We start from the raw sequence: 26,667 nt of genomic DNA on the forward strand, positions 1-26,667 counted from the left end.
AATTAATTTGCCAGAATTTTACATATTTATGACATAACGTTGAAGGTTGTGCAATGTAACAGCAATATTTAGACTTATGATTGCCACCCGTTCGATAAAATACGTAACGGTTCCGTATTTCACTGAAATAATAAACGTTTTGTTTTTGAAGGATTTGACCATATTAATGACTTAAGGCTCATATTTCTGTGTGTTTATTATAATTAAGTCTATGATTTGATATTAGAGCAGTCTGACTGAGCGGTGGTAGCAGATAGAGCAGTCTGACTGAGCGGTGGTAGGCAGCAGTAGGCTCGTAAGCATTCACTCAAACTGCACTTTACTGTGTTTGCCAGCAGCTCTTAGCAATGCTTGAGGCACAGCGCTGTTTATGACTTCAAGCCTATCAACTCCTGAGATCTGGCTGGCAATACTAAAGTGCCTATAGGAACATCCAATAGTCAAAGGTATATGAAATGCAAATGGTATAGAGAGAAATAGTCAACGCGTCATAATTCTTATAATAACTACAACCTAAAACTTCTTAATTAACTGGGAATATTGAAGAACTGGGAACATTGAACCACCAGCTTTCATATGTTCTCATGTTCTGAGCAAGGAACTTAAACGTTAGCTTTTTTACATGGCACATATTGCACTTTTGCTTTCTCCTCCAACTGTTTTTGCATTATTTAAATCAAATTGAACATGTTTCATTATTTTTTATTTTTTATTTTTTTTAACCCCCTTTTCTCCCCAATTTTCGTGGTATCCAATCGCTAGTAATTACTATCTTGTCTCATCGCTACAACTCCTGTACGGGCTCGGGAGAGACGAAGGTTGAAAGCCATGCGTCCAACCGAAGCACAACCCAACCAAGCCGCACTGCTTCTTAACACAGTGCGCCTCCAACCCGAAAGCCAGCCGCACCAATGTGTTTCGGAGGAAACACTGTGCACCCGGCCCCCTTGGTTAGCGCGCACTGCGTCCGGCCCGCCACAGGAGTCGCTGGAGCGCGATGAGACAAGGATATCCCTACCGGCCAAACCCTCCCTAACCCTGGACGACGCTAGGCCAATTGTGCGTCGCCCCATGGACCTCCCGGTCGCGGCCGGCTGCGACAGAGCCTGGGCACAAACCCAGAGACTCTGGTTGCACAGCTAGCGCTGCGATGCAGTGCCCTAGACCACTGCGCCACCCGGGAGGCCCGTTTAATTATTTATTTGAGACTAAATAGATTTTCTTTATGTATTATATTAAGTTAAAATAAAAGTATTCATTCAGTATTGTTGTAATTGTCATTATTACAAGTATATATATAAAGATTGGCTGGTTAATCAGTATCAGCTTTTTTTGGTCCTCCAATAATCGGTATTGCTATTGGCGTTGAAAAATCGTAATCGGTCGACCTCTAGTTGTAATGATGTGCAAATAGTTAAAGTACAAAAAGTGAAATAAATATACATAAATATGGGTTGTATTTACAGTGGTGTTTGTTCTTCACTGGTTGCCCTTTTCTTGTTGCAAACAGGTCCCAAATCTTGCTGCTGTGATGACACACTGTGATATTTCACCTAATAGATATGGGAGTTTATCAAAATTGGATTTGTTTTCGAATTCTTTGTGGGTCTGAGTAATCTGAGGGAAATATGTGTCTCTAATATGGTCATACATTTGGCAGGAGGTTAGGAAGTGCAGCTCAGTTTCCACCTCATTTTGTGGTCAATGTGCACATAGCCTCTCTGTCTCTGTCTCTGTCTCTGTCTCTGTCTCTGTCTCTGTCTCTCTGTCTCTCTGTCTCTGTCTCTCTCTCTGTCTCTGTCTCCCTCTCTGTCTCTCTCTCCCTCTCTGTCTCTCTCTCTCTCTCTGTATCTCTGTCTCTCTCTCTCTCTCTGTCTTTGACTTTCTGTCTCGCCGCCCCTTCTGTTCGCTCTCTCACTCTCCTTCAATCTCTTCCTCTTTCCCTGTTACCCACACTTTCCTATATATATGTGTTTGTCTGTGTCTGTACTGCATAGGAAATTTGACAAACTTGATTTAACACCCGTTTCGTAATGTGATTGTGAGTTGAGAGCACTGATAGTCTTGTCTCTTTCCGCTTGGATTCCCCAAGCTTTGGAAAATGTGTCTGAGGCTCCAATAGCTGCAATACTTCAGTGACTTTTCACCCGACTTCCTCTAAGTGTTATAAAGCCTCTTTTTTCATCTGAGTGAACAGCTTCTGAGGGGTTTTGATCACTTAGCATTTTTCCCAAGTGGTTTACCTGAGGCAAGCCTCTGTTTTGTCCTCCTTGGATTTAAAAGCAGGAATTTACAGTGGTATGTAACCCAGTGTATGTCTGGATGTTTGTGGAAGCTAACCCTGGGACCGAAGCCTAGGGGCATTTCATCCAGATTACTCATATCAATGTTTTGGGGGAATAACATTCTTATATATAATGGTTTGTATAAGAACAAATACATGTTGAATAAAATAAAATAAGAGATAGTTATTATGGATTGTTCTCCTTCTCTCTCTCCCTGTTTTATTGTTCTCTCTAGGTGTATGCCTAACCATTGTGAGCATGGAGGCAGGTGTAAACAGACGTGGGATCATTTTAGCTGCACCTGCGACAGAACCGGATACACTGGAGCCACTTGCCACACATGTGAGTGTGTGTGTGTGTGTGTGTGTGTGTGTGTGTGTGTGTGTGTGTGTGTGTGTGTGTGTGTGTGTGTGTGTGTGTGTGTGTGTGTGTGTGTGTGTGTGTGTGTGTGTGTGTGTGTGTGTGTGTGTGTGTGTGTGTGTGTGTGTGTGTACAAAGAAAAGAGTGAGAGAGTTGTAAGAAAGCGTAGGCAGAGATGGTTGGTTCTTAATCAAAAAAGTAGCCATCAAATTCCCCACTCTTTTTCACTGTCTCTTAATGAAACGTCAATCATATTCTCATCTCTGTATAAACACAAACACACCATCACCATGCTGTCACTACATCTGTGTGTGTGTATGTGTGTGTGCGTATTTAAATATGAGCGTGTTTGACAGACAGTGTGTGTCTGAAACGTGTATTTGTTTGTCAGTATTTGGATGCAGAGTGACAGAGTCAGTATTTGGAAGCAGAGTGACAGAGTCAGAATCTGGAAGCAGATGGACAGAGTCAGAATCTGGAAGCAGATGGACAGAGTCAGAATCTGGAAGCAGATGGACAGAGTCAGTATTTGGAAGCAGAGTGACAGAGTCATTATTTGGAAGCAGAGTGACAGAGTCAGTATTTGGATGCAGAGGGACAGAGTCATTATTTGGAAGCAGATGGACAGAGTCAGTATTTGGAAGCAGAGTGACAGAGTCAGAATCTGGAAGCAGAGTGACAGAGTCAGTATTTGGAAGCAGAGTGACAGAGTCAGTATTTGGATGCAGAGTGACAGAGTCAGTATTTGGAAGCAGAGTGACAGAGTCAGAATCTGGAAGCAGAGTGACAGAGTCAGTATTTGGAAGCAGAGTGACAGAGTCAGTATTTGGAAGCAGAGTGACAGAGTCAGAATCTGGAAGCAGAGTGACAGAGTCAGTATTTGGAAGCAGAGTGACAGAGTCAGTATTTGGATGCAGAGGGACAGAGTGACAGAGTCAGTGTTTGGATGCAGAGTGACAGAGTGACAGAGTCAGTATTTGGATCTAGAGTGACAGAGTCAGTATTTGGATGCAGAGTGACAGAGTGACAGAGTCTGTATTTGGATGCAGAGTGACAGAGTGACAGAGTCAGTATTTGGAAGCACAGTGACAGAGTCAGTATTTGGATGCAGAGTGACAGAGTCAGTGTTTGGATGCAGAGTGACAGAGTGACAGAGTCAGTGTTTGGATGCAGAGTGACAGAGTCAGTATTTGGATGCAGAGTGACAGAGTCAGTATTTGGAAGCAGAGTGACAGAGTCAGTATTTGGATGCAGAGTGACAGAGTCAGTATTTGGATGCAGAGTGACAGAGTCAGTATTTGGAAGCAGAGTGACAGAGTCAGTATTTGGATGCAGAGTGACAGAGTCAGTGTTTGGAAGCAGAGTGACAGAGTCAGTATTTGGATGCAGAGTGACAGAGTCAGTGTTTGGATGCAGAGTGACAGAGTCAGTATTTGGATGCAGAGTGACAGAGTCAGTATTTGGAAGCAGAGTGACAGAGTCAGTATTTGGATGCAGAGTGACAGAGTCAGTATTTGGATGCAGAGTGACAGAGTCAGTATTTGGAAGCAGAGTGACAGAGTCAGTATTTGGATGCAGAGTGACAGAGTCAGTGTTTGGAAGCAGAGTGACAGAGTCAGTATTTGGATGCAGAGTGACAGAGTCAGTGTTTGGAAGCAGAGTGACAGAGTCAGTGTTTGGAAGCAGAGTGACAGAGTCAGTGTTTGGAAGCAGAGTGACAGAGTCAGTATTTGGAAGCAGAGTGACAGAGTCAGTATTTTGAAGCAGAGTGACAGAGTGACAGAGTCAGTATTTTGAAGCAGAGTGACAGAGTCAGTGTTTGGATGCAGAGTGACAGAGTCAGTATTTGGATGCAGAGTGACAGAGTGACAGAGTCAGTATTTGGAAGCAGAGTGACAGAGTCAGTATTTGGATGCAGAGTGACAGAATGACAGAGTCATTATTTGGATGCAGAGTGACAGAGTCAGTATTTGGATGCAGAGTGACAGAGTGACAGAGTCAGTATTTTGAAGCAGAGTGACAGAGTCAGTATTTGGATGCAGAGTGACAGAGTGACAGAGTCAGTACTTGGAAGCAGAGTGACAGAGTCAGTATTTGGATGCAGAGTGACAGAGTGAGGGGTCAGTATTTGGAAGCAGAGTGACAGAGTCAGTATTTGGAAGCAGAGTGACAGAGTCAGTATTTGGAAGCAGAGTGACAGAGTCAGTATTTGGATGCAGAGTGACAGAGTCAGTATTTGGAAGCAGAGTGACAGAGTCAGTTTTTGGATGCAGAGTGACAGAGTGACAGAGTCAGTGTTTGGATGCAGAGTGACAGAGTCAGTATTTGGAAGCAGAGTGACAGAGTCAGTTTTTGGATGCAGAGTGACAGAGTGACAGAGTCAGTGTTTGGATGCAGAGTGACAGAGTCAGTATTTGGAAGCAGAGGGACAGAGTCAGTATTTGGAAGCAGAGTGACAGAGTCAGTATTTGGAAGCAGAGTGACAGAGTCAGTATTTGGATGCAGAGTGACAGAGTGACAGAGTCAGTATTTGGAAGCAGAGTGACAGAGTCAGTATTTGGATGCAGAGTGACAGAATGACAGAGTCATTATTTGGATGCAGAGTGACAGAGTCAGTATTTGGATGCAGAGTGACAGAGTGACAGAGTCAGTATTTTGAAGCAGAGTGACAGAGTCAGTATTTGGATGCAGAGTGACAGAGTGACAGAGTCAGTACTTGGAAGCAGAGTGACAGAGTCAGTATTTGGATGCAGAGTGACAGAGTGAGGGGTCAGTATTTGGAAGCAGAGTGACAGAGTCAGTATTTGGAAGCAGAGTGACAGAGTCAGTATTTGGAAGCAGAGTGACAGAGTCAGTATTTGGATGCAGAGTGACAGAGTCAGTATTTGGAAGCAGAGTGACAGAGTCAGTTTTTGGATGCAGAGTGACAGAGTGACAGAGTCAGTGTTTGGATGCAGAGTGACAGAGTCAGTGTTTGGATGCAGAGTGACAGAGTCAGTATTTGGAAGCAGAGTGACAGAGTCAGTTTTTGGATGCAGAGTGACAGAGTGACAGAGTCAGTGTTTGGATGCAGAGTGACAGAGTCAGTATTTGGAAGCAGAGTGACAGAGTCAGTTTTTGGATGCAGAGTGACAGAGTGACAGAGTCAGTGTTTGGATGCAGAGTGACAGAGTCAGTATTTGGAAGCAGAGGGACAGAGTCAGTATTTGGAAGCAGAGTGACAGAGTCAGTATTTGGAAGCAGAGTGACAGAGTCAGTGTTTGGAAGCAGAGGGACAGAGTCAGTATTTAGAAGCAGAGTGACAGAGTCAGTATTTGGAAGCAGAGTGACAGAGTCAGTGTTTGGAAGCAGAGTGACAGAGTCAGTATTTGGAAGCAGAGCGACAGAGTCAGTATTTGGATGCAGAGTGACAGAGTCAGTATTTGGAAGCAGAGTGACAGAGTCAGTATTTTGAAGCAGAGTGACAGAGTCAGTATTTGGAAGCAGAGTGACAGAGTCAGTATTTGGATGCAGAGTGACAGAGTCAGTATTTGGATGCAGAGTGACAGAGTCAGTATTTGGAAGCAGAGTGACAGAGTCAGTATTTGGAAGCAGAGTGACAGAGTCAGTATTTGGAAGCAGAGTGACAGAGTCAGTATTTGGATGCAGAGTGACAGAGTGACAGAGTCAGTATTTGGATGCAGAGTGACAGAGTGACAGAGTCAGTATTTGTATGCAGAGTGACAGAGTCAGTATTTGGAAGCAGAGTGACAGAGTCAGTACTTGGAAGCAGAGCGACAGAGTCAGTACTTGGATGCAGAGTGACAGAGTCAGTATTTGGAAGCAGAGTGACAGAGTCAGTATTTGGAAGCAGAGTGACAGAGTCAGTATTTGGAAGCAGAGTAACAGAGTCAGTATTTGGATGCAGAGTGACAGAGTCAGTATTTGGAAGCAGAGTGACAGAGTCAGTATTTGGATGCAGAGTGACAGAGTCAGTATTTGGATGCAGAGTGACAGAGTCAGTGTTTGGATGCAGAGTGACAGTCAGTATTTGGAAGCAGAGTGACAAAGTCAGTGTTTGGAAGCAGAGTGACAGAGTCAGTATTTGGAAGCAGAGTGACAGAGTCAGTATTTGGAAGCAGAGTGACAGAGTGACAGAGTCAGTATTTGGAAGCAGAGGGACAGAGTCAGTGTTTGGAAGCAGAGTGACAGAGTCAGTATTTGGAAGCACAGTGACAGGGTCAGTGTTTGGATGCAGAGTGACAGAGTCAGTATTTGGAAGCAGGGTGACAGAGTCATTATTTGGATGCAGAGTGACAGAGTCAGTATTTGGATGCAGAGTGACAGAGTCAGTATTTGGAAGCAGAGTGACAGAGTCAGTTTTTGGAAGCAGAGTGACAGAGTCAGTATTTGGAAGCAGAGTGACAGAGTCAGTATTTGGAAGCAGAGCGACAGAGTCAGTATTTGGAAGCAGAGTGACAGAGTGACAGAGTCAGTATTTGGAAGCAGAGGGACAGAGTCAGTGTTTGGAAGCAGAGTGACAGAGTCAGTATTTGGAAGCAGAGTGACAGAGTCAGTGTTTGGATGCAGAGTGACAGAGTCAGTGTTTGGATGCAGAGTGACAGAGTGACAGAGTCAGTATTTGGATGCAGAGTGACAGAGTCAGTATTTGGATGCAGAGTGACAGAGTCAGTATTTGGATGCAGAGTGACAGAGTCAGTATTTGGATGCAGAGTGACAGAGTCAGTATTTGGAAGCAGAGTGACAGAGTCAGTATTTGGATGCAGAGTGACAGAGTCAGTATTTGGAAGCAGAGTGACAGAGTGACAGAGTCAGTGTTTGGATGCAGAGTGACAGAGTCAGTATTTGGAAGCAGAGGGACAGAGTCAGTATTTGGAAGCAGAGTGACAGAGTCAGTATTTGGAAGCAGAGTGACAGAGTCAGTGTTTGGAAGCAGAGGGACAGAGTCAGTATTTAGAAGCAGAGTGACAGAGTCAGTATTTGGAAGCAGAGTGACAGAGTCAGTGTTTGGAAGCAGAGTGACAGAGTCAGTATTTGGAAGCAGAGCGACAGAGTCAGTATTTGGATGCAGAGTGACAGAGTCAGTATTTGGAAGCAGAGTGACAGAGTCAGTATTTTGAAGCAGAGTGACAGAGTCAGTATTTGGAAGCAGAGTGACAGAGTCAGTATTTGGATGCAGAGTGACAGAGTCAGTATTTGGATGCAGAGTGACAGAGTCAGTATTTGGAAGCAGAGTGACAGAGTCAGTATTTGGAAGCAGAGTGACAGAGTCAGTATTTGGAAGCAGAGTGACAGAGTCAGTATTTGGATGCAGAGTGACAGAGTGACAGAGTCAGTATTTGGATGCAGAGTGACAGAGTGACAGAGTCAGTATTTGTATGCAGAGTGACAGAGTCAGTATTTGGAAGCAGAGTGACAGAGTCAGTATTTGGAAGCAGAGTGACAGAGTCAGTATTTGGAAGCAGAGTAACAGAGTCAGTATTTGGATGCAGAGTGACAGAGTCAGTATTTGGAAGCAGAGTGACAGAGTCAGTATTTGGATGCAGAGTGACAGAGTCAGTATTTGGATGCAGAGTGACAGAGTCAGTGTTTGGATGCAGAGTGACAGTCAGTATTTGGAAGCAGAGTGACAAAGTCAGTGTTTGGAAGCAGAGTGACAGAGTCAGTATTTGGAAGCAGAGTGACAGAGTCAGTATTTGGAAGCAGAGTGACAGAGTGACAGAGTCAGTATTTGGAAGCAGAGGGACAGAGTCAGTGTTTGGAAGCAGAGTGACAGAGTCAGTATTTGGAAGCACAGTGACAGAGTCAGTGTTTGGATGCAGAGTGACAGAGTCAGTATTTGGAAGCAGGGTGACAGAGTCATTATTTGGATGCAGAGTGACAGAGTCAGTATTTGGATGCAGAGTGACAGAGTCAGTATTTGGAAGCAGAGTGACAGAGTCAGTTTTTGGAAGCAGAGTGACAGAGTCAGTATTTGGAAGCAGAGTGACAGAGTCAGTATTTGGAAGCAGAGCGACAGAGTCAGTATTTGGAAGCAGAGTGACAGAGTGACAGAGTCAGTATTTGGAAGCAGAGGGACAGAGTCAGTGTTTGGAAGCAGAGTGACAGAGTCAGTATTTGGAAGCAGAGTGACAGAGTCAGTGTTTGGATGCAGAGTGACAGAGTCAGTGTTTGGATGCAGAGTGACAGAGTGACAGAGTCAGTATTTGGATGCAGAGTGACAGAGTCAGTATTTGGATGCAGAGTGACAGAGTCAGTATTTGGATGCAGAGTGACAGAGTCAGTATTTGGATGCAGAGTGACAGAGTCAGTATTTGGAAGCAGAGTGACAGAGTCAGTATTTGGATGCAGAGTGACAGAGTCAGTATTTGGAAGCAGAGTGACAGAGTCAGTATTTGGAAGCAGAGTGAAAGAGTCATTATTTGGATGCAGAGTGACAGAGTCAGTGTTTGGATGCAGAGTGACAGAGTGACAGAGTCAGTATTTGGAAGCAGAGTGACAGAGTCAGTATTTGGAAGCAGAGTGACAGAGTCAGTGTTTGGAAGCAGAGTGGCAGAGTCAGCGTTTGGATGCAGAGTGACAGAGTCATTATTTGGATGCAGAGTGACAGAGACAATATTTGGAAGCAGAGTGACAGAGTCAGTATTTGGAAGCAGAGTGACAGAGTCATTATTTGGAAGCAGAGTGACAGAGTCAGTATTTGGAAGCAGAGTGACAGAGTGACAGAGTCAGTATTTGGAAGCAGAGGGACAGAGTCAGTGTTTGGAAGCAGAGTGACAGAGTCAGTATTTGGAAGCAGAGTGACAGAGTCAGTGTTTGGATGCAGAGTGACAGAGTCAGTGTTTGGATGCAGAGTGACAGAGTGACAGAGTCAGTATTTGGATGCAGAGTGACAGAGTCAGTATTTGGATGCAGAGTGACAGAGTCAGTATTTGGATGCAGAGTGACAGAGTCAGTATTTGGATGCAGAGTGACAGAGTCAGTATTTGGAAGCAGAGTGACAGAGTCAGTATTTGGATGCAGAGTGACAGAGTCAGTATTTGGAAGCAGAGTGACAGAGTCAGTATTTGGAAGCAGAGTGAAAGAGTCATTATTTGGATGCAGAGTGACAGAGTCAGTGTTTGGATGCAGAGTGACAGAGTGACAGAGTCAGTATTTGGAAGCAGAGTGACAGAGTCAGTATTTGGAAGCAGAGTGACAGAGTCAGTGTTTGGAAGCAGAGTGGCAGAGTCAGCGTTTGGATGCAGAGTGACAGAGTCATTATTTGGATGCAGAGTGACAGAGACAATATTTGGAAGCAGAGTGACAGAGTCAGTATTTGGAAGCAGAGTGACAGAGTCATTATTTGGAAGCAGAGTGACCGAGTCAGTATTTGGAAGCAGAGTGACAGAGTCAGTATTTGGAAGCAGAGTGACAGAGTCAGTATTTGGATGCAGAGTGACAGAGTCAGTATTTGGATGCAGAGTGACAGAGTCAGTATTTGGAAGCAGAGTGACAGTCAGTATTTGGAAGCAGAGTGACAGTCAGTATTTGGAAGCAGAGTGACAAAGTCAGTGTTTGGAAGCAGCGTGACAGAGTCAGTATTTGGAAGCAGAGTGACAGAGACAGTATTTGGAAGCAGAGTGACAGAGTGATAGAGTCAGTATTTGGAAGCAGAGGGACAGAGTCAGTGTTTGGAAGCAGAGTGACAGAGTCAGTATTTGGATGCAGAGTGACAGAGTCAGTATTTGGAAGCAGAGTGACAGAGTCAGTATTTGGATGCAGAGTGACAGAGTCAGTATTTGGATGCAGAGTGACAGAGTCAGTATTTGGAAGCAGAGTGACAGAGTCAGTATTTGGATGCAGAGTGACAGAGTCAGTGTTTGGAAGCAGAGTGACAGAGTCAGTATTTGGATGCAGAGTGACAGAGTCAGTGTTTGGAAGCAGAGTGACAGAGTCAGTGTTTGGAAGCAGAGTGACAGAGTCAGTGTTTGGAAGCAGAGTGACAGAGTCAGTATTTGGAAGCAGAGTGACAGAGTCAGTATTTGGAAGCAGAGTGACAGAGTGACAGAGTCAGTATTTTGAAGCAGAGTGACAGAGTCAGTGTTTGGATGCAGAGTGACAGAGTCAGTATTTGGATGCAGAGTGACAGAGTGACAGAGTCAGTATTTGGAAGCAGAGTGACAGAGTCAGTATTTGGATGCAGAGTGACAGAATGACAGAGTCATTATTTGGATGCAGAGTGACAGAGTCAGTATTTGGATGCAGAGTGACAGAGTGACAGAGTCAGTATTTTGAAGCAGAGTGACAGAGTCAGTATTTGGATGCAGAGTGACAGAGTCAGTATTTGGAAGCAGAGTGACAGAGTCAGTATTTGGATGCAGAGTGACAGAGTCAGTATTTGGATGCAGAGTGACAGAGTCAGTATTTGGAAGCAGAGTGACAGAGTCAGTATTTGGAAGCAGAGTGACAGAGTCAGTATTTGGAAGCAGAGTGACAGAGTCAGTATTTGGATGCAGAGTGACAGAGTGACAGAGTCAGTATTTGGATGCAGAGTGACAGAGTGACAGAGTCAGTATTTGTATGCAGAGTGACAGAGTCAGTATTTGGAAGCAGAGTGACAGAGTCAGTATTTGGAAGCAGAGTGACAGAGTCAGTATTTGGAAGCAGAGTAACAGAGTCAGTATTTGGATGCAGAGTGACAGAGTCAGTATTTGGAAGCAGAGTGACAGAGTCAGTATTTGGATGCAGAGTGACAGAGTCAGTATTTGGATGCAGAGTGACAGAGTCAGTGTTTGGATGCAGAGTGACAGTCAGTATTTGGAAGCAGAGTGACAAAGTCAGTGTTTGGAAGCAGAGTGACAGAGTCAGTATTTGGAAGCAGAGTGACAGAGTCAGTATTTGGAAGCAGAGTGACAGAGTGACAGAGTCAGTATTTGGAAGCAGAGGGACAGAGTCAGTGTTTGGAAGCAGAGTGACAGAGTCAGTATTTGGAAGCACAGTGACAGAGTCAGTGTTTGGATGCAGAGTGACAGAGTCAGTATTTGGAAGCAGGGTGACAGAGTCATTATTTGGATGCAGAGTGACAGAGTCAGTATTTGGATGCAGAGTGACAGAGTCAGTATTTGGAAGCAGAGTGACAGAGTCAGTTTTTGGAAGCAGAGTGACAGAGTCAGTATTTGGAAGCAGAGTGACAGAGTCAGTATTTGGAAGCAGAGCGACAGAGTCAGTATTTGGAAGCAGAGTGACAGAGTGACAGAGTCAGTATTTGGAAGCAGAGGGACAGAGTCAGTGTTTGGAAGCAGAGTGACAGAGTCAGTATTTGGAAGCAGAGTGACAGAGTCAGTGTTTGGATGCAGAGTGACAGAGTCAGTGTTTGGATGCAGAGTGACAGAGTGACAGAGTCAGTATTTGGATGCAGAGTGACAGAGTCAGTATTTGGATGCAGAGTGACAGAGTCAGTATTTGGATGCAGAGTGACAGAGTCAGTATTTGGATGCAGAGTGACAGAGTCAGTATTTGGAAGCAGAGTGACAGAGTCAGTATTTGGATGCAGAGTGACAGAGTCAGTATTTGGAAGCAGAGTGACAGAGTCAGTATTTGGAAGCAGAGTGAAAGAGTCATTATTTGGATGCAGAGTGACAGAGTCAGTGTTTGGATGCAGAGTGACAGAGTGACAGAGTCAGTATTTGGAAGCAGAGTGACAGAGTCAGTATTTGGAAGCAGAGTGACAGAGTCAGTGTTTGGAAGCAGAGTGGCAGAGTCAGCGTTTGGATGCAGAGTGACAGAGTCATTATTTGGATGCAGAGTGACAGAGACAATATTTGGAAGCAGAGTGACAGAGTCAGTATTTGGAAGCAGAGTGACAGAGTCATTATTTGGAAGCAGAGTGACCGAGTCAGTATTTGGAAGCAGAGTGACAGAGTGACAGAGTCAGTATTTGGAAGCAGAGGGACAGAGTCAGTGTTTGGAAGCAGAGTGACAGAGTCAGTATTTGGAAGCAGAGTGACAGAGTCAGTGTTTGGATGCAGAGTGACAGAGTCAGTGTTTGGATGCAGAGTGACAGAGTGACAGAGTCAGTATTTGGATGCAGAGTGACAGAGTCAGTATTTGGATGCAGAGTGACAGAGTCAGTATTTGGATGCAGAGTGACAGAGTCAGTATTTGGATGCAGAGTGACAGAGTCAGTATTTGGAAGCAGAGTGACAGAGTCAGTATTTGGATGCAGAGTGACAGAGTCAGTATTTGGAAGCAGAGTGACAGAGTCAGTATTTGGAAGCAGAGTGAAAGAGTCATTATTTGGATGCAGAGTGACAGAGTCAGTGTTTGGATGCAGAGTGACAGAGTGACAGAGTCAGTATTTGGAAGCAGAGTGACAGAGTCAGTATTTGGAAGCAGAGTGACAGAGTCAGTGTTTGGAAGCAGAGTGGCAGAGTCAGCGTTTGGATGCAGAGTGACAGAGTCATTATTTGGATGCAGAGTGACAGAGACAATATTTGGAAGCAGAGTGACAGAGTCAGTATTTGGAAGCAGAGTGACAGAGTCATTATTTGGAAGCAGAGTGACCGAGTCAGTATTTGGAAGCAGAGTGACAGAGTCAGTATTTGGAAGCAGAGTGACAGAGTCAGTATTTGGATGCAGAGTGACAGAGTCAGTATTTGGATGCAGAGTGACAGAGTCAGTATTTGGAAGCAGAGTGACAGTCAGTATTTGGAAGCAGAGTGACAGTCAGTATTTGGAAGCAGAGTGACAAAGTCAGTGTTTGGAAGCAGCGTGACAGAGTCAGTATTTGGAAGCAGAGTGACAGAGACAGTATTTGGAAGCAGAGTGACAGAGTGATAGAGTCAGTATTTGGAAGCAGAGGGACAGAGTCAGTGTTTGGAAGCAGAGTGACAGAGTCAGTATTTGGATGCAGAGTGACAGAGTCAGTATTTGGAAGCAGAGTGACAGAGTCAGTATTTGGATGCAGAGTGACAGAGTCAGTATTTGGATGCAGAGTGACAGAGTCAGTATTTGGAAGCAGAGTGACAGAGTCAGTATTTGGATGCAGAGTGACAGAGTCAGTGTTTGGAAGCAGAGTGACAGAGTCAGTATTTGGATGCAGAGTGACAGAGTCAGTGTTTGGAAGCAGAGTGACAGAGTCAGTGTTTGGAAGCAGAGTGACAGAGTCAGTGTTTGGAAGCAGAGTGACAGAGTCAGTATTTGGAAGCAGAGTGACAGAGTCAGTATTTGGAAGCAGAGTGACAGAGTGACAGAGTCAGTATTTTGAAGCAGAGTGACAGAGTCAGTGTTTGGATGCAGAGTGACAGAGTCAGTATTTGGATGCAGAGTGACAGAGTGACAGAGTCAGTATTTGGAAGCAGAGTGACAGAGTCAGTATTTGGATGCAGAGTGACAGAATGACAGAGTCATTATTTGGATGCAGAGTGACAGAGTCAGTATTTGGATGCAGAGTGACAGAGTGACAGAGTCAGTATTTTGAAGCAGAGTGACAGAGTCAGTATTTGGATGCAGAGTGACAGAGTGACAGAGTCAGTACTTGGAAGCAGAGTGACAGAGTCAGTATTTGGATGCAGAGTGACAGAGTGAGGGGTCAGTATTTGGAAGCAGAGTGACAGAGTCAGTATTTGGAAGCAGAGTGACAGAGTCAGTATTTGGAAGCAGAGTGACAGAGTCAGTATTTGGATGCAGAGTGACAGAGTCAGTATTTGGAAGCAGAGTGACAGAGTCAGTTTTTGGATGCAGAGTGACTGAGTGACAGAGTCAGTGTTTGGATGCAGAGTGACAGACACAGTATTTGGAAGCAGAGTGACAGAGTCAGTTTTTGGATGCAGAGTGACAGAGTGACAGAGTCAGTGTTTGGATGCAGAGTGACAGAGTCAGTATTTGGAAGCAGAGGGACAGAGTCAGTATTTGGAAGCAGAGTGACAGAGTCAGTATTTGGAAGCAGAGTGACAGAGTCAGTGTTTGGAAGCAGAGGGACAGAGTCAGTATTTAGAAGCAGAGTGACAGAGTCAGTATTTGGAAGCAGAGTGACAGAGTCAGTGTTTGGAAGCAGAGTGACAGAGTCAGTATTTGGAAGCAGAGCGACAGAGTCAGTATTTGGATGCAGAGTGACAGAGTCAGTATTTGGAAGCAGAGTGACAGAGTCAGTATTTTGAAGCAGAGTGACAGAGTCAGTATTTGGAAGCAGAGTAACAGAGTCAGTATTTGGATGCAGAGTGACAGAGTCAGTATTTGGATGCAGAGTGACAGAGTCAGTATTTGGAAGCAGAGTGACAGAGTCAGTATTTGGAAGCAGAGTGACAGAGTCAGTATTTGGAAGCAGAGTGACAGAGTCAGTATTTGGATGCAGAGTGACAGAGTGACAGAGTCAGTATTTGGATGCAGAGTGACAGAGTGACAGAGTCAGTATTTGTATGCAGAGTGACAGAGTCAGTATTTGGAAGCAGAGTGACAGAGTCAGTACTTGGAAGCAGAGCGACAGAGTCAGTACTTGGATGCAGAGTGACAGAGTCAGTATTTGGAAGCAGAGTGACAGAGTCAGTATTTGGAAGCAGAGTGACAGAGTCAGTATTTGGAAGCAGAGTAACAGAGTCAGTATTTGGATGCAGAGTGACAGAGTCAGTATTTGGAAGCAGAGTGACAGAGTCAGTATTTGGATGCAGAGTGACAGAGTCAGTATTTGGATGCAGAGTGACAGAGTCAGTGTTTGGATGCAGAGTGACAGTCAGTATTTGGAAGCAGAGTGACAAAGTCAGTGTTTGGAAGCAGAGTGACAGAGTCAGTATTTGGAAGCAGAGTGACAGAGTCAGTATTTGGAAGCAGAGTGACAGAGTGACAGAGTCAGTATTTGGAAGCAGAGGGACAGAGTCAGTGTTTGGAAGCAGAGTGACAGAGTCAGTATTTGGAAGCACAGTGACAGAGTCAGTGTTTGGATGCAGAGTGACAGAGTCAGTATTTGGAAGCAGGGTGACAGAGTCATTATTTGGATGCAGAGTGACAGAGTCAGTATTTGGATGCAGAGTGACAGAGTCAGTATTTGGAAGCAGAGTGACAGAGTCAGTTTTTGGAAGCAGAGTGACAGAGTCAGTATTTGGAAGCAGAGTGACAGAGTCAGTATTTGGAAGCAGAGCGACAGAGTCAGTATTTGGAAGCAGAGTTACAGAGTGACAGAGTCAGTATTTGGAAGCAGAGGGACAGAGTCAGTGTTTGGAAGCAGAGTGACAGAGTCAGTATTTGGAAGCAGAGTGACAGAGTCAGTGTTTGGATGCAGAGTGACAGAGTCAGTGTTTGGATGCAGAGTGACAGAGTGACAGAGTCAGTATTTGGATGCAGAGTGACAGAGTCAGTATTTGGATGCAGAGTGACAGAGTCAGTATTTGGATGCAGAGTGACAGAGTCAGTATTTGGAAGCAGAGTGACAGAGTCAGTATTTGGATGCAGAGTGACAGAGTCAGTATTTGGAAGCAGAGTGACAGAGTCAGTATTTGGAAGCAGAGTGAAAGAGTCATTATTTGGATGCAGAGTGACAGAGTCAGTGTTTGGATGCAGAGTGACAGAGTGACAGAGTCAGTATTTGGAAGCAGAGTGACAGAGTCAGTATTTGGAAGCAGAGTGACAGAGTCAGTGTTTGGAAGCAGAGTGGCAGAGTCAGCGTTTGGATGCAGAGTGACAGAGTCATTATTTGGATGCAGAGTGACAGAGTCATTATTTGGATGCAGAGTGACAGAGACAATATTTGGAAGCAGAGTGACAGAGTCAGTATTTGGAAGCAAAGTGACAGAGTCATTATTTGGAAGCAGAGTGACCGAGTCAGTATTTGGAAGCAGAGTGACAGAGTCAGTATTTGGAAGCAGAGTGACAGAGTCAGTATTTGGATGCAGAGTGACAGAGTCAGTATTTGGATGCAGAGTGACAGAGTCAGTATTTGGAAGCAGAGTGACAGTCAGTATTTGGAAGCAGAGTGACAAAGTCAGTGTTTGGAAGCAGCGTGACAGAGTCAGTATTTGGAAGCAGAGTGACAGAGACAGTATTTGGAAGCAGAGTGACAGAGTGATAGAGTCAGTATTTGGAAGCAGAGGGACAGAGTCAGTGTTTGGAAGCAGAGTGACAGAGTCAGTATTTGGAAGCAGAGTGACAGAGTCATTATTTGGATGCAGAGTGACAGAGTTAGTGTTTGGATGCAGAGTGACAGAGTGACAGAGTCAGTATTTGGATGCAGAGTGACAGAGTCAGTATTTGGATGCAGAGTGACAGAGTCAGTATTTGGATGCAGAGTGACAGAGTCAGTATTTTGAAGCAGAGTGACAGAGTCAGTGTTTGGATGCAGAGTGACAGAGTGACAGAGTCAGTATTTGGATGCAGAGTGACAGAGTCAGTATTTGGATGCAGAGTGACAGAGTCAGTATTTGGATGCAGAGTGACAGAGTCAGTTTTTGGAAGCAGAGTGACAGAGTCAGTATTTGGAAGCAGAGTGACAGAGTCAGTATTTGGATGCAGAGTGACAGAGTCAGTATTTGGAAGCAGAGTGACAGAGTCAGTATTTGGAAGCAGAGTGACAGAGTCAGTATTTGGAAGCAGAGCGACAGAGTCAGTATTTGGAAGCAGAGTGACAGAGTGACAGAGTCAGTATTTGGAAGCAGAGGGACAGAGTCAGTGTTTGGAAGCAGAGTGACAGAGTCAGTATTTGGAAGCAGAGTGACAGAGTCAGTGTTTGGATGCAGAGTGACAGAGTCAGTGTTTGGATGCAGAGTGACAGAGTGACAGAGTCAGTATTTGGATGCAGAGTGACAGAGTCAGTATTTGGATGCAGAGTGACAGAGTCAGTATTTGGATGCAGAGTGACAGAGTCAGTATTTGGAAGCAGAGTGACAGAGTCAGTATTTGGATGCAGAGTGACAGAGTCAGTATTTGGAAGCAGAGTGACAGAGTCAGTATTTGGAAGCAGAGTGAAAGAGTCATTATTTGGATGCAGAGTGACAGAGTCAGTGTTTGGATGCAGAGTGACAGAGTGACAGAGTCAGTATTTGGAAGCAGAGTGACAGAGTCAGTATTTGGAAGCAGAGTGACAGAGTCAGTGTTTGGAAGCAGATTGGCAGAGTCAGCGTTTGGATGCAGAGTGACAGAGTCAGTATTTGGATGCAGAGTGACAGAGTCATTATTTGGATGCAGAGTGACAGAGACAATATTTGGAAGCAGAGTGACAGAGTCAGTATTTGGAAGCAGAGTGACAGAGTCATTATTTGGAAGCAGAGTGACCGAGTCAGTATTTGGAAGCAGAGTGACAGAGTCAGTATTTGGAAGCAGAGTGACAGAGTCAGTATTTGGATGCAGAGTGACAGAGTCAGTATTTGGATGCAGAGTGACAGAGTCAGTATTTGGAAGCAGAGTGACAGTCAGTATTTGGAAGCAGATTGACAAAGTCAGTGTTTGGAAGCAGCGTGACAGAGTCAGTATTTGGAAGCAGAGTGACAGAGACAGTATTTGGAAGCAGAGTGACAGAGTGATAGAGTCAGTATTTGGAAGCAGAGGGACAGAGTCAGTGTTTGGAAGCAGAGTGACAGAGTCAGTATTTGGAAGCAGAGTGACAGAGTCATTATTTGGATGCAGAGTGACAGAGTTAGTGTTTGGATGCAGAGTGACAGACTGACAGAGTCAGTATTTGGATGCAGAGTGACAGAGTCAGTATTTGGATGCAGAGTGACAGAGTCAGTATTTGGATGCAGAGTGACAGAGTCAGTATTTTGAAGCAGAGTGACAGAGTCAGTGTTTGGATGCAGAGTGACAGAGTGACAGAGTCAGTATTTGGATGCAGAGTGACAGAGTCATTATTTGGATGCAGAGTGACAGAGACAATATTTGGAAGCAGAGTGACAGAGTCAGTATTTGGAAGCAGAGTGACAGAGTCATTATTTGGAAGCAGAGTGACCGAGTCAGTATTTGGAAGCAGAGTGACAGAGTCAGTATTTGGAAGCAGAGTGACAGAGTCAGTATTTGGATGCAGAGTGACAGAGTCAGTATTTGGATGCAGAGTGACAGAGTCAGTATTTGGAAGCAGAGTGACAGTCAGTATTTGGAAGCAGAGTGACAAAGTCAGTGTTTGGAAGCAGCGTGACAGAGTCAGTATTTGGAAGCAGAGTGACAGAGACAGTATTTGGAAGCAGAGTGACAGAGTGATAGAGTCAGTATTTGGAAGCAGAGGGACAGAGTCAGTGTTTGGAAGCAGAGTGACAGAGTCAGTATTTGGAAGCAGAGTGACAGAGTCATTATTTGGATGCAGAGTGACAGAGTTAGTGTTTGGATGCAGAGTGACAGACTGACAGAGTCAGTATTTGGATGCAGAGTGACAGAGTCAGTATTTGGATGCAGAGTGACAGAGTCAGTATTTGGATGCAGAGTGACAGAGTCAGTATTTTGAAGCAGAGTGACAGAGTCAGTGTTTGGATGCAGAGTGACAGAGTGACAGAGTCAGTATTTGGATGCAGAGTGACAGAGTCAGTATTTGGATGCAGAGTGACAGAGTCAGTATTTGGATGCAGAGTGACAGAGTCAGTTTTTGGAAGCAGAGTGACAGAGTCAGTATTTGGAAGCAGAGTGACAGAGTCAGTATTTGGAAGCAGAGCGACAGAGTCAGTATTTGGAAGCAGAGTGACAGAGTGACAGAGTCAGTATTTGGAAGCAGAGGGACAGAGTCAGTGTATGGAAGCAGAGGGACAGAGTCAGTATTTGGAAGCAGAGTGACAGAGTCAGTGTTTGGATGCAGAGTGACAGAGTCAGTGTTTGGATGCAGAGTGACAGAGTGATAGAGTCAGTATTTGGATGCAGAGTGACTGAGTCAGTATTTGGATGCAGAGTGACAGAGTCAGTATTTGGATGCAGAGTGACAGAGTCAGTATTTGGATGCAGAGTGACAGAGTCAGTATTTGGAAGCAGAGTGACAGAGTCAGTATTTGGATGCAGAGTGACAGAGTCAGTATTTGGAAGCAGAGTGACAGAGTCAGTATTTGGAAGCAGAGTGAAAGAGTCATTATTTGGATGCAGAGTGACAGAGTCAGTGTTTGGATGCAGAGTGGCAGAGTGACAGAGTCAGTATTTGGAAGCAGAGTGACAGAGTCAGTATTTGGAAGCAGAGTGACAGAGTCAGTGTTTGGAAGCAGAGTGGCAGAGTCAGCGTTTGGATGCAGAGTGACAGAGTCATTATTTGGATGCAGAGTGACAGAGACAATATTTGGAAGCAGAGTGACAGAGTCAGTATTTGGAAGCAGAGTGACAGAGTCATTATTTGGAAGCAGAGTGACCGAGTCAGTATTTGGAAGCAGAGTGACAGAGTCAGTATTTGGAAGCAGAGTGACAGAGTCAGTATTTGGATGCAGAGTGACAGAGTCAGTATTTGGATGCAGAGTGACAGAGTCAGTATTTGGAAGCAGAGTGACAGTCAGTGTTTGGAAGCAGAGTGACAAAGTCAGTGTTTGGAAGCAGAGTGACAGAGTCAGTATTTGGAAGCAGAGTGACAGAGTCAGTATTTGGAAGCAGAGTGACAGAGTGATAGAGTCAGTATTTGGAAGCAGAGGGACAGAGTCAGTGTTTGGAAGCAGAGTGACAGAGTCAGTATTTGGAAGCAGAGGGACAGAGTCATTATTTGGATGCAGAGTGACAGAGTCAGTGTTTGGATGCAGAGTGACAGAGTTAGTGTTTGGATGCAGAGTGACAGAGTCAGTATTTGGATGCAGAGTGACAGAGTCAGTATTTGGATGCAGAGTGACAGAGTCAGTATTTGGATGCAGAGTGACAGAGTCAGTATTTTGAAGCAGAGTGACAGAGTCAGTGTTTGGATGCAGAGTGACAGAGTGACAGAGTCAGTATTTGGATGCAGAGTGACAGAGTCAGTATTTGGATGCAGAGTGACAGAGTCAGTATTTGGATGCAGAGTGACAGAGTCAGTTTTTGGAAGCAGAGTGACAGAGTCAGTATTTGGAAGCAGAGTGACAGAGTCAGTATTTGGAAGCAGAGTGACAGAGTCAGTATTTGGAAGCAGAGTGACAGAGTCAGTATTTGGATGCAGAGTGACAGAGTCAGTATTTGGATGCAGAGTGACAGAGTCAGTATTTGGATGCAGAGTGACAGAGTCAGTTTTTGGAAGCAGAGTGACAGAGTCAGTATTTGGAAGCAGAGTGACAGAGTCAGTATTTGGATGCAGAGTGACAGAGTCAGTATTTGGAAGCAGATTGACAGAGTCAGTATTTGGAAGCAGAGTGACAGAGTCAGTATTTGGAAGCAGAGCGACAGAGTCAGTATTTGGAAGCAGAGTGACAGAGTGACAGAGTCAGTATTTGGAAGCAGAGGGACAGAGTCAGTGTTTGGAAGCAGAGTGACAGAGTCAGTATTTGGAAGCAGAGTGACAGAGTCAGTGTTTGGATGCAGAGTGACAGAGTCAGTGTTTGGATGCAGAGTGACAGAGTGACAGAGTCAGTATTTGGATGCAGAGTGACAGAGTCAGTATTTGGATGCAGAGTGACAGAGTCAGTATTTGGATGCAGAGTGACAGAGTCAGTATTTGGAAGCAGAGTGACAGAGTCAGTATTTGGATGCAGAGTGACAGAGTCAGTATTTGGAAGCAGAGTGACAGAGTCAGTATTTGGAAGCAGAGTGAAAGAGTCATTATTTGGATGCAGAGTGACAGAGTCAGTGTTTGGATGCAGAGTGACAGAGTGACAGAGTCAGTATTTGGAAGCAGAGTGACAGAGTCAGTATTTGGAAGCAGAGTGACAGAGTCAGTGTTTGGAAGCAGATTGGCAGAGTCAGCGTTTGGATGCAGAGTGACAGAGTCAGTATTTGGATGCAGAGTGACAGAGTCATTATTTGGATGCAGAGTGACAGAGACAATATTTGGAAGCAGAGTGACAGAGTCAGTATTTGGAAGCAGAGTGACAGAGTCATTATTTGGAAGCAGAGTGACCGAGTCAGTATTTGGAAGCAGAGTGACAGAGTCAGTATTTGGAAGCAGAGTGACAGAGTCAGTATTTGGATGCAGAGTGACAGAGTCAGTATTTGGATGCAGAGTGACAGAGTCAGTATTTGGAAGCAGAGTGACAGTCAGTATTTGGAAGCAGAGTGACAAAGTCAGTGTTTGGAAGCAGCGTGACAGAGTCAGTATTTGGAAGCAGAGTGACAGAGACAGTATTTGGAAGCAGAGTGACAGAGTGATAGAGTCAGTATTTGGAAGCAGAGGGACAGAGTCAGTGTTTGGAAGCAGAGTGACAGAGTCAGTATTTGGAAGCAGAGTGACAGAGTCATTATTTGGATGCAGAGTGACAGAGTTAGTGTTTGGATGCAGAGTGACAGACTGACAGAGTCAGTATTTGGATGCAGAGTGACAGAGTCAGTATTTGGATGCAGAGTGACAGAGTCAGTATTTGGATGCAGAGTGACAGAGTCAGTATTTTGAAGCAGAGTGACAGAGTCAGTGTTTGGATGCAGAGTGACAGAGTGACAGAGTCAGTATTTGGATGCAGAGTGACAGAGTCATTATTTGGATGCAGAGTGACAGAGACAATATTTGGAAGCAGAGTGACAGAGTCAGTATTTGGAAGCAGAGTGACAGAGTCATTATTTGGAAGCAGAGTGACCGAGTCAGTATTTGGAAGCAGAGTGACAGAGTCAGTATTTGGAAGCAGAGTGACAGAGTCAGTATTTGGATGCAGAGTGACAGAGTCAGTATTTGGATGCAGAGTGACAGAGTCAGTATTTGGAAGCAGAGTGACAGTCAGTATTTGGAAGCAGAGTGACAAAGTCAGTGTTTGGAAGCAGCGTGACAGAGTCAGTATTTGGAAGCAGAGTGACAGAGACAGTATTTGGAAGCAGAGTGACAGAGTGATAGAGTCAGTATTTGGAAGCAGAGGGACAGAGTCAGTGTTTGGAAGCAGAGTGACAGAGTCAGTATTTGGAAGCAGAGTGACAGAGTCATTATTTGGATGCAGAGTGACAGAGTTAGTGTTTGGATGCAGAGTGACAGACTGACAGAGTCAGTATTTGGATGCAGAGTGACAGAGTCAGTATTTGGATGCAGAGTGACAGAGTCAGTATTTGGATGCAGAGTGACAGAGTCAGTATTTTGAAGCAGAGTGACAGAGTCAGTGTTTGGATGCAGAGTGACAGAGTGACAGAGTCAGTATTTGGATGCAGAGTGACAGAGTCAGTATTTGGATGCAGAGTGACAGAGTCAGTATTTGGATGCAGAGTGACAGAGTCAGTTTTTGGAAGCAGAGTGACAGAGTCAGTATTTGGAAGCAGAGTGACAGAGTCAGTATTTGGAAGCAGAGCGACAGAGTCAGTATTTGGAAGCAGAGTGACAGAGTGACAGAGTCAGTATTTGGAAGCAGAGGGACAGAGTCAGTGTATGGAAGCAGAGGGACAGAGTCAGTATTTGGAAGCAGAGTGACAGAGTCAGTGTTTGGATGCAGAGTGACAGAGTCAGTGTTTGGATGCAGAGTGACAGAGTGATAGAGTCAGTATTTGGATGCAGAGTGACTGAGTCAGTATTTGGATGCAGAGTGACAGAGTCAGTATTTGGATGCAGAGTGACAGAGTCAGTATTTGGATGCAGAGTGACAGAGTCAGTATTTGGAAGCAGAGTGACAGAGTCAGTATTTGGATGCAGAGTGACAGAGTCAGTATTTGGAAGCAGAGTGACAGAGTCAGTATTTGGAAGCAGAGTGAAAGAGTCATTATTTGGATGCAGAGTGACAGAGTCAGTGTTTGGATGCAGAGTGGCAGAGTGACAGAGTCAGTATTTGGAAGCAGAGTGACAGAGTCAGTATTTGGAAGCAGAGTGACAGAGTCAGTGTTTGGAAGCAGAGTGGCAGAGTCAGCGTTTGGATGCAGAGTGACAGAGTCATTATTTGGATGCAGAGTGACAGAGACAATATTTGGAAGCAGAGTGACAGAGTCAGTATTTGGAAGCAGAGTGACAGAGTCATTATTTGGAAGCAGAGTGACCGAGTCAGTATTTGGAAGCAGAGTGACAGAGTCAGTATTTGGAAGCAGAGTGACAGAGTCAGTATTTGGATGCAGAGTGACAGAGTCAGTATTTGGATGCAGAGTGACAGAGTCAGTATTTGGAAGCAGAGTGACAGTCAGTGTTTGGAAGCAGAGTGACAAAGTCAGTGTTTGGAAGCAGAGTGACAGAGTCAGTATTTGGAAGCAGAGTGACAGAGTCAGTATTTGGAAGCAGAGTGACAGAGTGATAGAGTCAGTATTTGGAAGCAGAGGGACAGAGTCAGTGTTTGGAAGCAGAGTGACAGAGTCAGTATTTGGAAGCAGAGGGACAGAGTCATTATTTGGATGCAGAGTGACAGAGTCAGTGTTTGGATGCAGAGTGACAGAGTTAGTGTTTGGATGCAGAGTGACAGAGTCAGTATTTGGATGCAGAGTGACAGAGTCAGTATTTGGATGCAGAGTGACAGAGTCAGTATTTGGATGCAGAGTGACAGAGTCAGTATTTTGAAGCAGAGTGACAGAGTCAGTGTTTGGATGCAGAGTGACAGAGTGACAGAGTCAGTATTTGGATGCAGAGTGACAGAGTCAGTATTTGGATGCAGAGTGACAGAGTCAGTATTTGGATGCAGAGTGACAGAGTCAGTTTTTGGAAGCAGAGTGACAGAGTCAGTATTTGGAAGCAGAGTGACAGAGTCAGTATTTGGAAGCAGAGTGACAGAGTCAGTATTTGGAAGCAGAGTGACAGAGTCAGTATTTGGATGCAGAGTGACAGAGTCAGTATTTGGATGCAGAGTGACAGAGTCAGTATTTGGATGCAGAGTGACAGAGACAATATTTGGAAGCAGAGTGACAGAGTCAGTATTTGGAAGCAGAGTGACAGAGTCATTATTTGGAAGCAGAGTGACCGAGTCAGTATTTGGAAGCAGAGTGACAGAGTCAGTATTTGGAAGCAGAGTGACAGAGTCAGTATTTGGATGCAGAGTGACAGAGTCAGTATTTGGATGCAGAGTGACAGAGTCAGTATTTGGAAGCAGAGTGACAGTCAGTATTTGGAAGCAGAGTGACAAAGTCAGTGTTTGGAAGCAGCGTGACAGAGTCAGTATTTGGAAGCAGAGTGACAGAGACAGTATTTGGAAGCAGAGTGACAGAGTGATAGAGTCAGTATTTGGAAGCAGAGGGACAGAGTCAGTGTTTGGAAGCAGAGGGACAGAGTCAGTGTTTGGAAGCAGAGTGACAGAGTCATTATTTGGATGCAGAGTGACAGAGTTAGTGTTTGGATGCAGAGTGACAGAGTGACAGAGTCAGTATTTGGATGCAGAGTGACAGAGTCAGTATTTGGATGCAGAGTGACAGAGTCAGTATTTGGATGCAGAGTGACAGAGTCAGTATTTGGAAGCAGAGTGACAGAGTCAGTATTTGGATGCAGAGTGACAGAGTCAGTATTTGGATGCAGAGTGACAGAGTCAGTATTTTGAAGCAGAGTGACAGAGTCAGTGTTTGGATGCAGAGTGACAGAGTGACAGAGTCAGTATTTGGATGCAGAGTGACAGAGTCAGTATTTGGATGCAGAGTGACAGAGTCAGTATTTGGATGCAGAGTGACAGAGTCAGTTTTTGGAAGCAGAGTGACAGAGTCAGTATTTGGAAGCAGAGTGACAGAGTCAGTATTTGGAAGCAGAGCGACAGAGTCAGTATTTGGAAGCAGAGTGACAGAGTGACAGAGTCAGTATTTGGAAGCAGAGGGACAGAGTCAGTGTATGGAAGCAGAGGGACAGAGTCAGTATTTGGAAGCAGAGTGACAGAGTCAGTGTTTGGATGCAGAGTGACAGAGTCAGTGTTTGGATGCAGAGTGACAGAGTGACAGAGTCAGTATTTGGATGCAGAGTGACAGAGTCAGTATTTGGATGCAGAGTGACAGAGTCAGTATTTGGATGCAGAGTGACAGAGTCAGTATTTGGATGCAGAGTGACAGAGTCAGTATTTGGAAGCAGAGTGACAGAGTCAGTATTTGGATGCAGAGTGACAGAGTCAGTATTTGGAAGCAGAGTGACAGAGTCAGTATTTGGAAGCAGAGTGAAAGAGTCATTATTTGGATGCAGAGTGACAGAGTCAGTGTTTGGATGCAGAGTGACAGAGTGACAGAGTCAGTATTTGGAAGCAGAGTGACAGAGTCAGTATTTGGAAGCAGAGTGACAGAGTCAGTGTTTGGAAGCAGAGTGGCAGAGTCAGCGTTTGGATGCAGAGTGACAGAGTCATTATTTGGATGCAGAGTGACAGAGTCATTATTTGGATGCAGAGTGACAGAGACAATATTTGGAAGCAGAGTGACAGAGTCAGTATTTGGAAGCAGAGTGACAGAGTCATTATTTGGAAGCAGAGTGACCGAGTCAGTATTTGGAAGCAGAGTGACCGAGTCAGTATTTGGAAGCAGAGTGACAGAGTCAGTATTTGGATGCAGAGTGACAGAGTCAGTATTTGGATGCAGAGTGACAGAGTCAGTATTTGGAAGCAGAGTGACAGTCAGTGTTTGGAAGCAGAGTGACAAAGTCAGTGTTTGGAAGCAGAGTGACAGAGTCAGTATTTGGAAGCAGAGTGACAGAGTCAGTATTTGGAAGCAGAGTGACAGAGTGATAGAGTCAGTATTTGGAAGCAGAGGGACAGAGTCAGTGTTTGGAAGCAGAGTGACAGAGTCAGTATTTGGAAGCAGAGGGACAGAGTCATTATTTGGATGCAGAGTGACAGAGTCAGTGTTTGGATGCAGAGTGACAGAGTTAGTGTTTGGATGCAGAGTGACAGAGTCAGTATTTGGATGCAGAGTGACAGAGTCAGTATTTGGATGCAGAGTGACAGAGTCAGTATTTGGATGCAGAGTGACAGAGTCAGTATTTTGAAGCAGAGTGACAGAGTCAGTGTTTGGATGCAGAGTGACAGAGTGACAGAGTCAGTATTTGGATGCAGAGTGACAGAGTCAGTATTTGGATGCAGAGTGACAGAGTCAGTATTTGGATGCAGAGTGACAGAGTCAGTTTTTGGAAGCAGAGTGACAG

At 44.8% G+C, this 26,667-nt stretch overlaps 1 protein-coding gene across 1 annotated transcript in view; it reads left to right on the top strand.

Annotated features, from left to right (window-relative positions):
• The window catches only part of LOC129858902 (contactin-associated protein-like 2), a 197,650-nt gene that overhangs the window by 25,834 nt on the left and 145,149 nt on the right, over window positions 1-26,667 (top strand). The window contains exon 9 of the mRNA XM_055928132.1: window positions 2,521-2,627. Within this exon, the coding sequence (XP_055784107.1) occupies window positions 2,521-2,627 (107 nt within the window). The remainder of the gene's footprint in view (window positions 1-2,520; window positions 2,628-26,667) is intronic.

The sequence above is a fragment of the Salvelinus fontinalis genome, chromosome 7, assembly GCF_029448725.1.
Source record: "Salvelinus fontinalis isolate EN_2023a chromosome 7, ASM2944872v1, whole genome shotgun sequence".
Lineage (NCBI taxonomy): Eukaryota > Metazoa > Chordata > Actinopteri > Salmoniformes > Salmonidae > Salvelinus > Salvelinus fontinalis.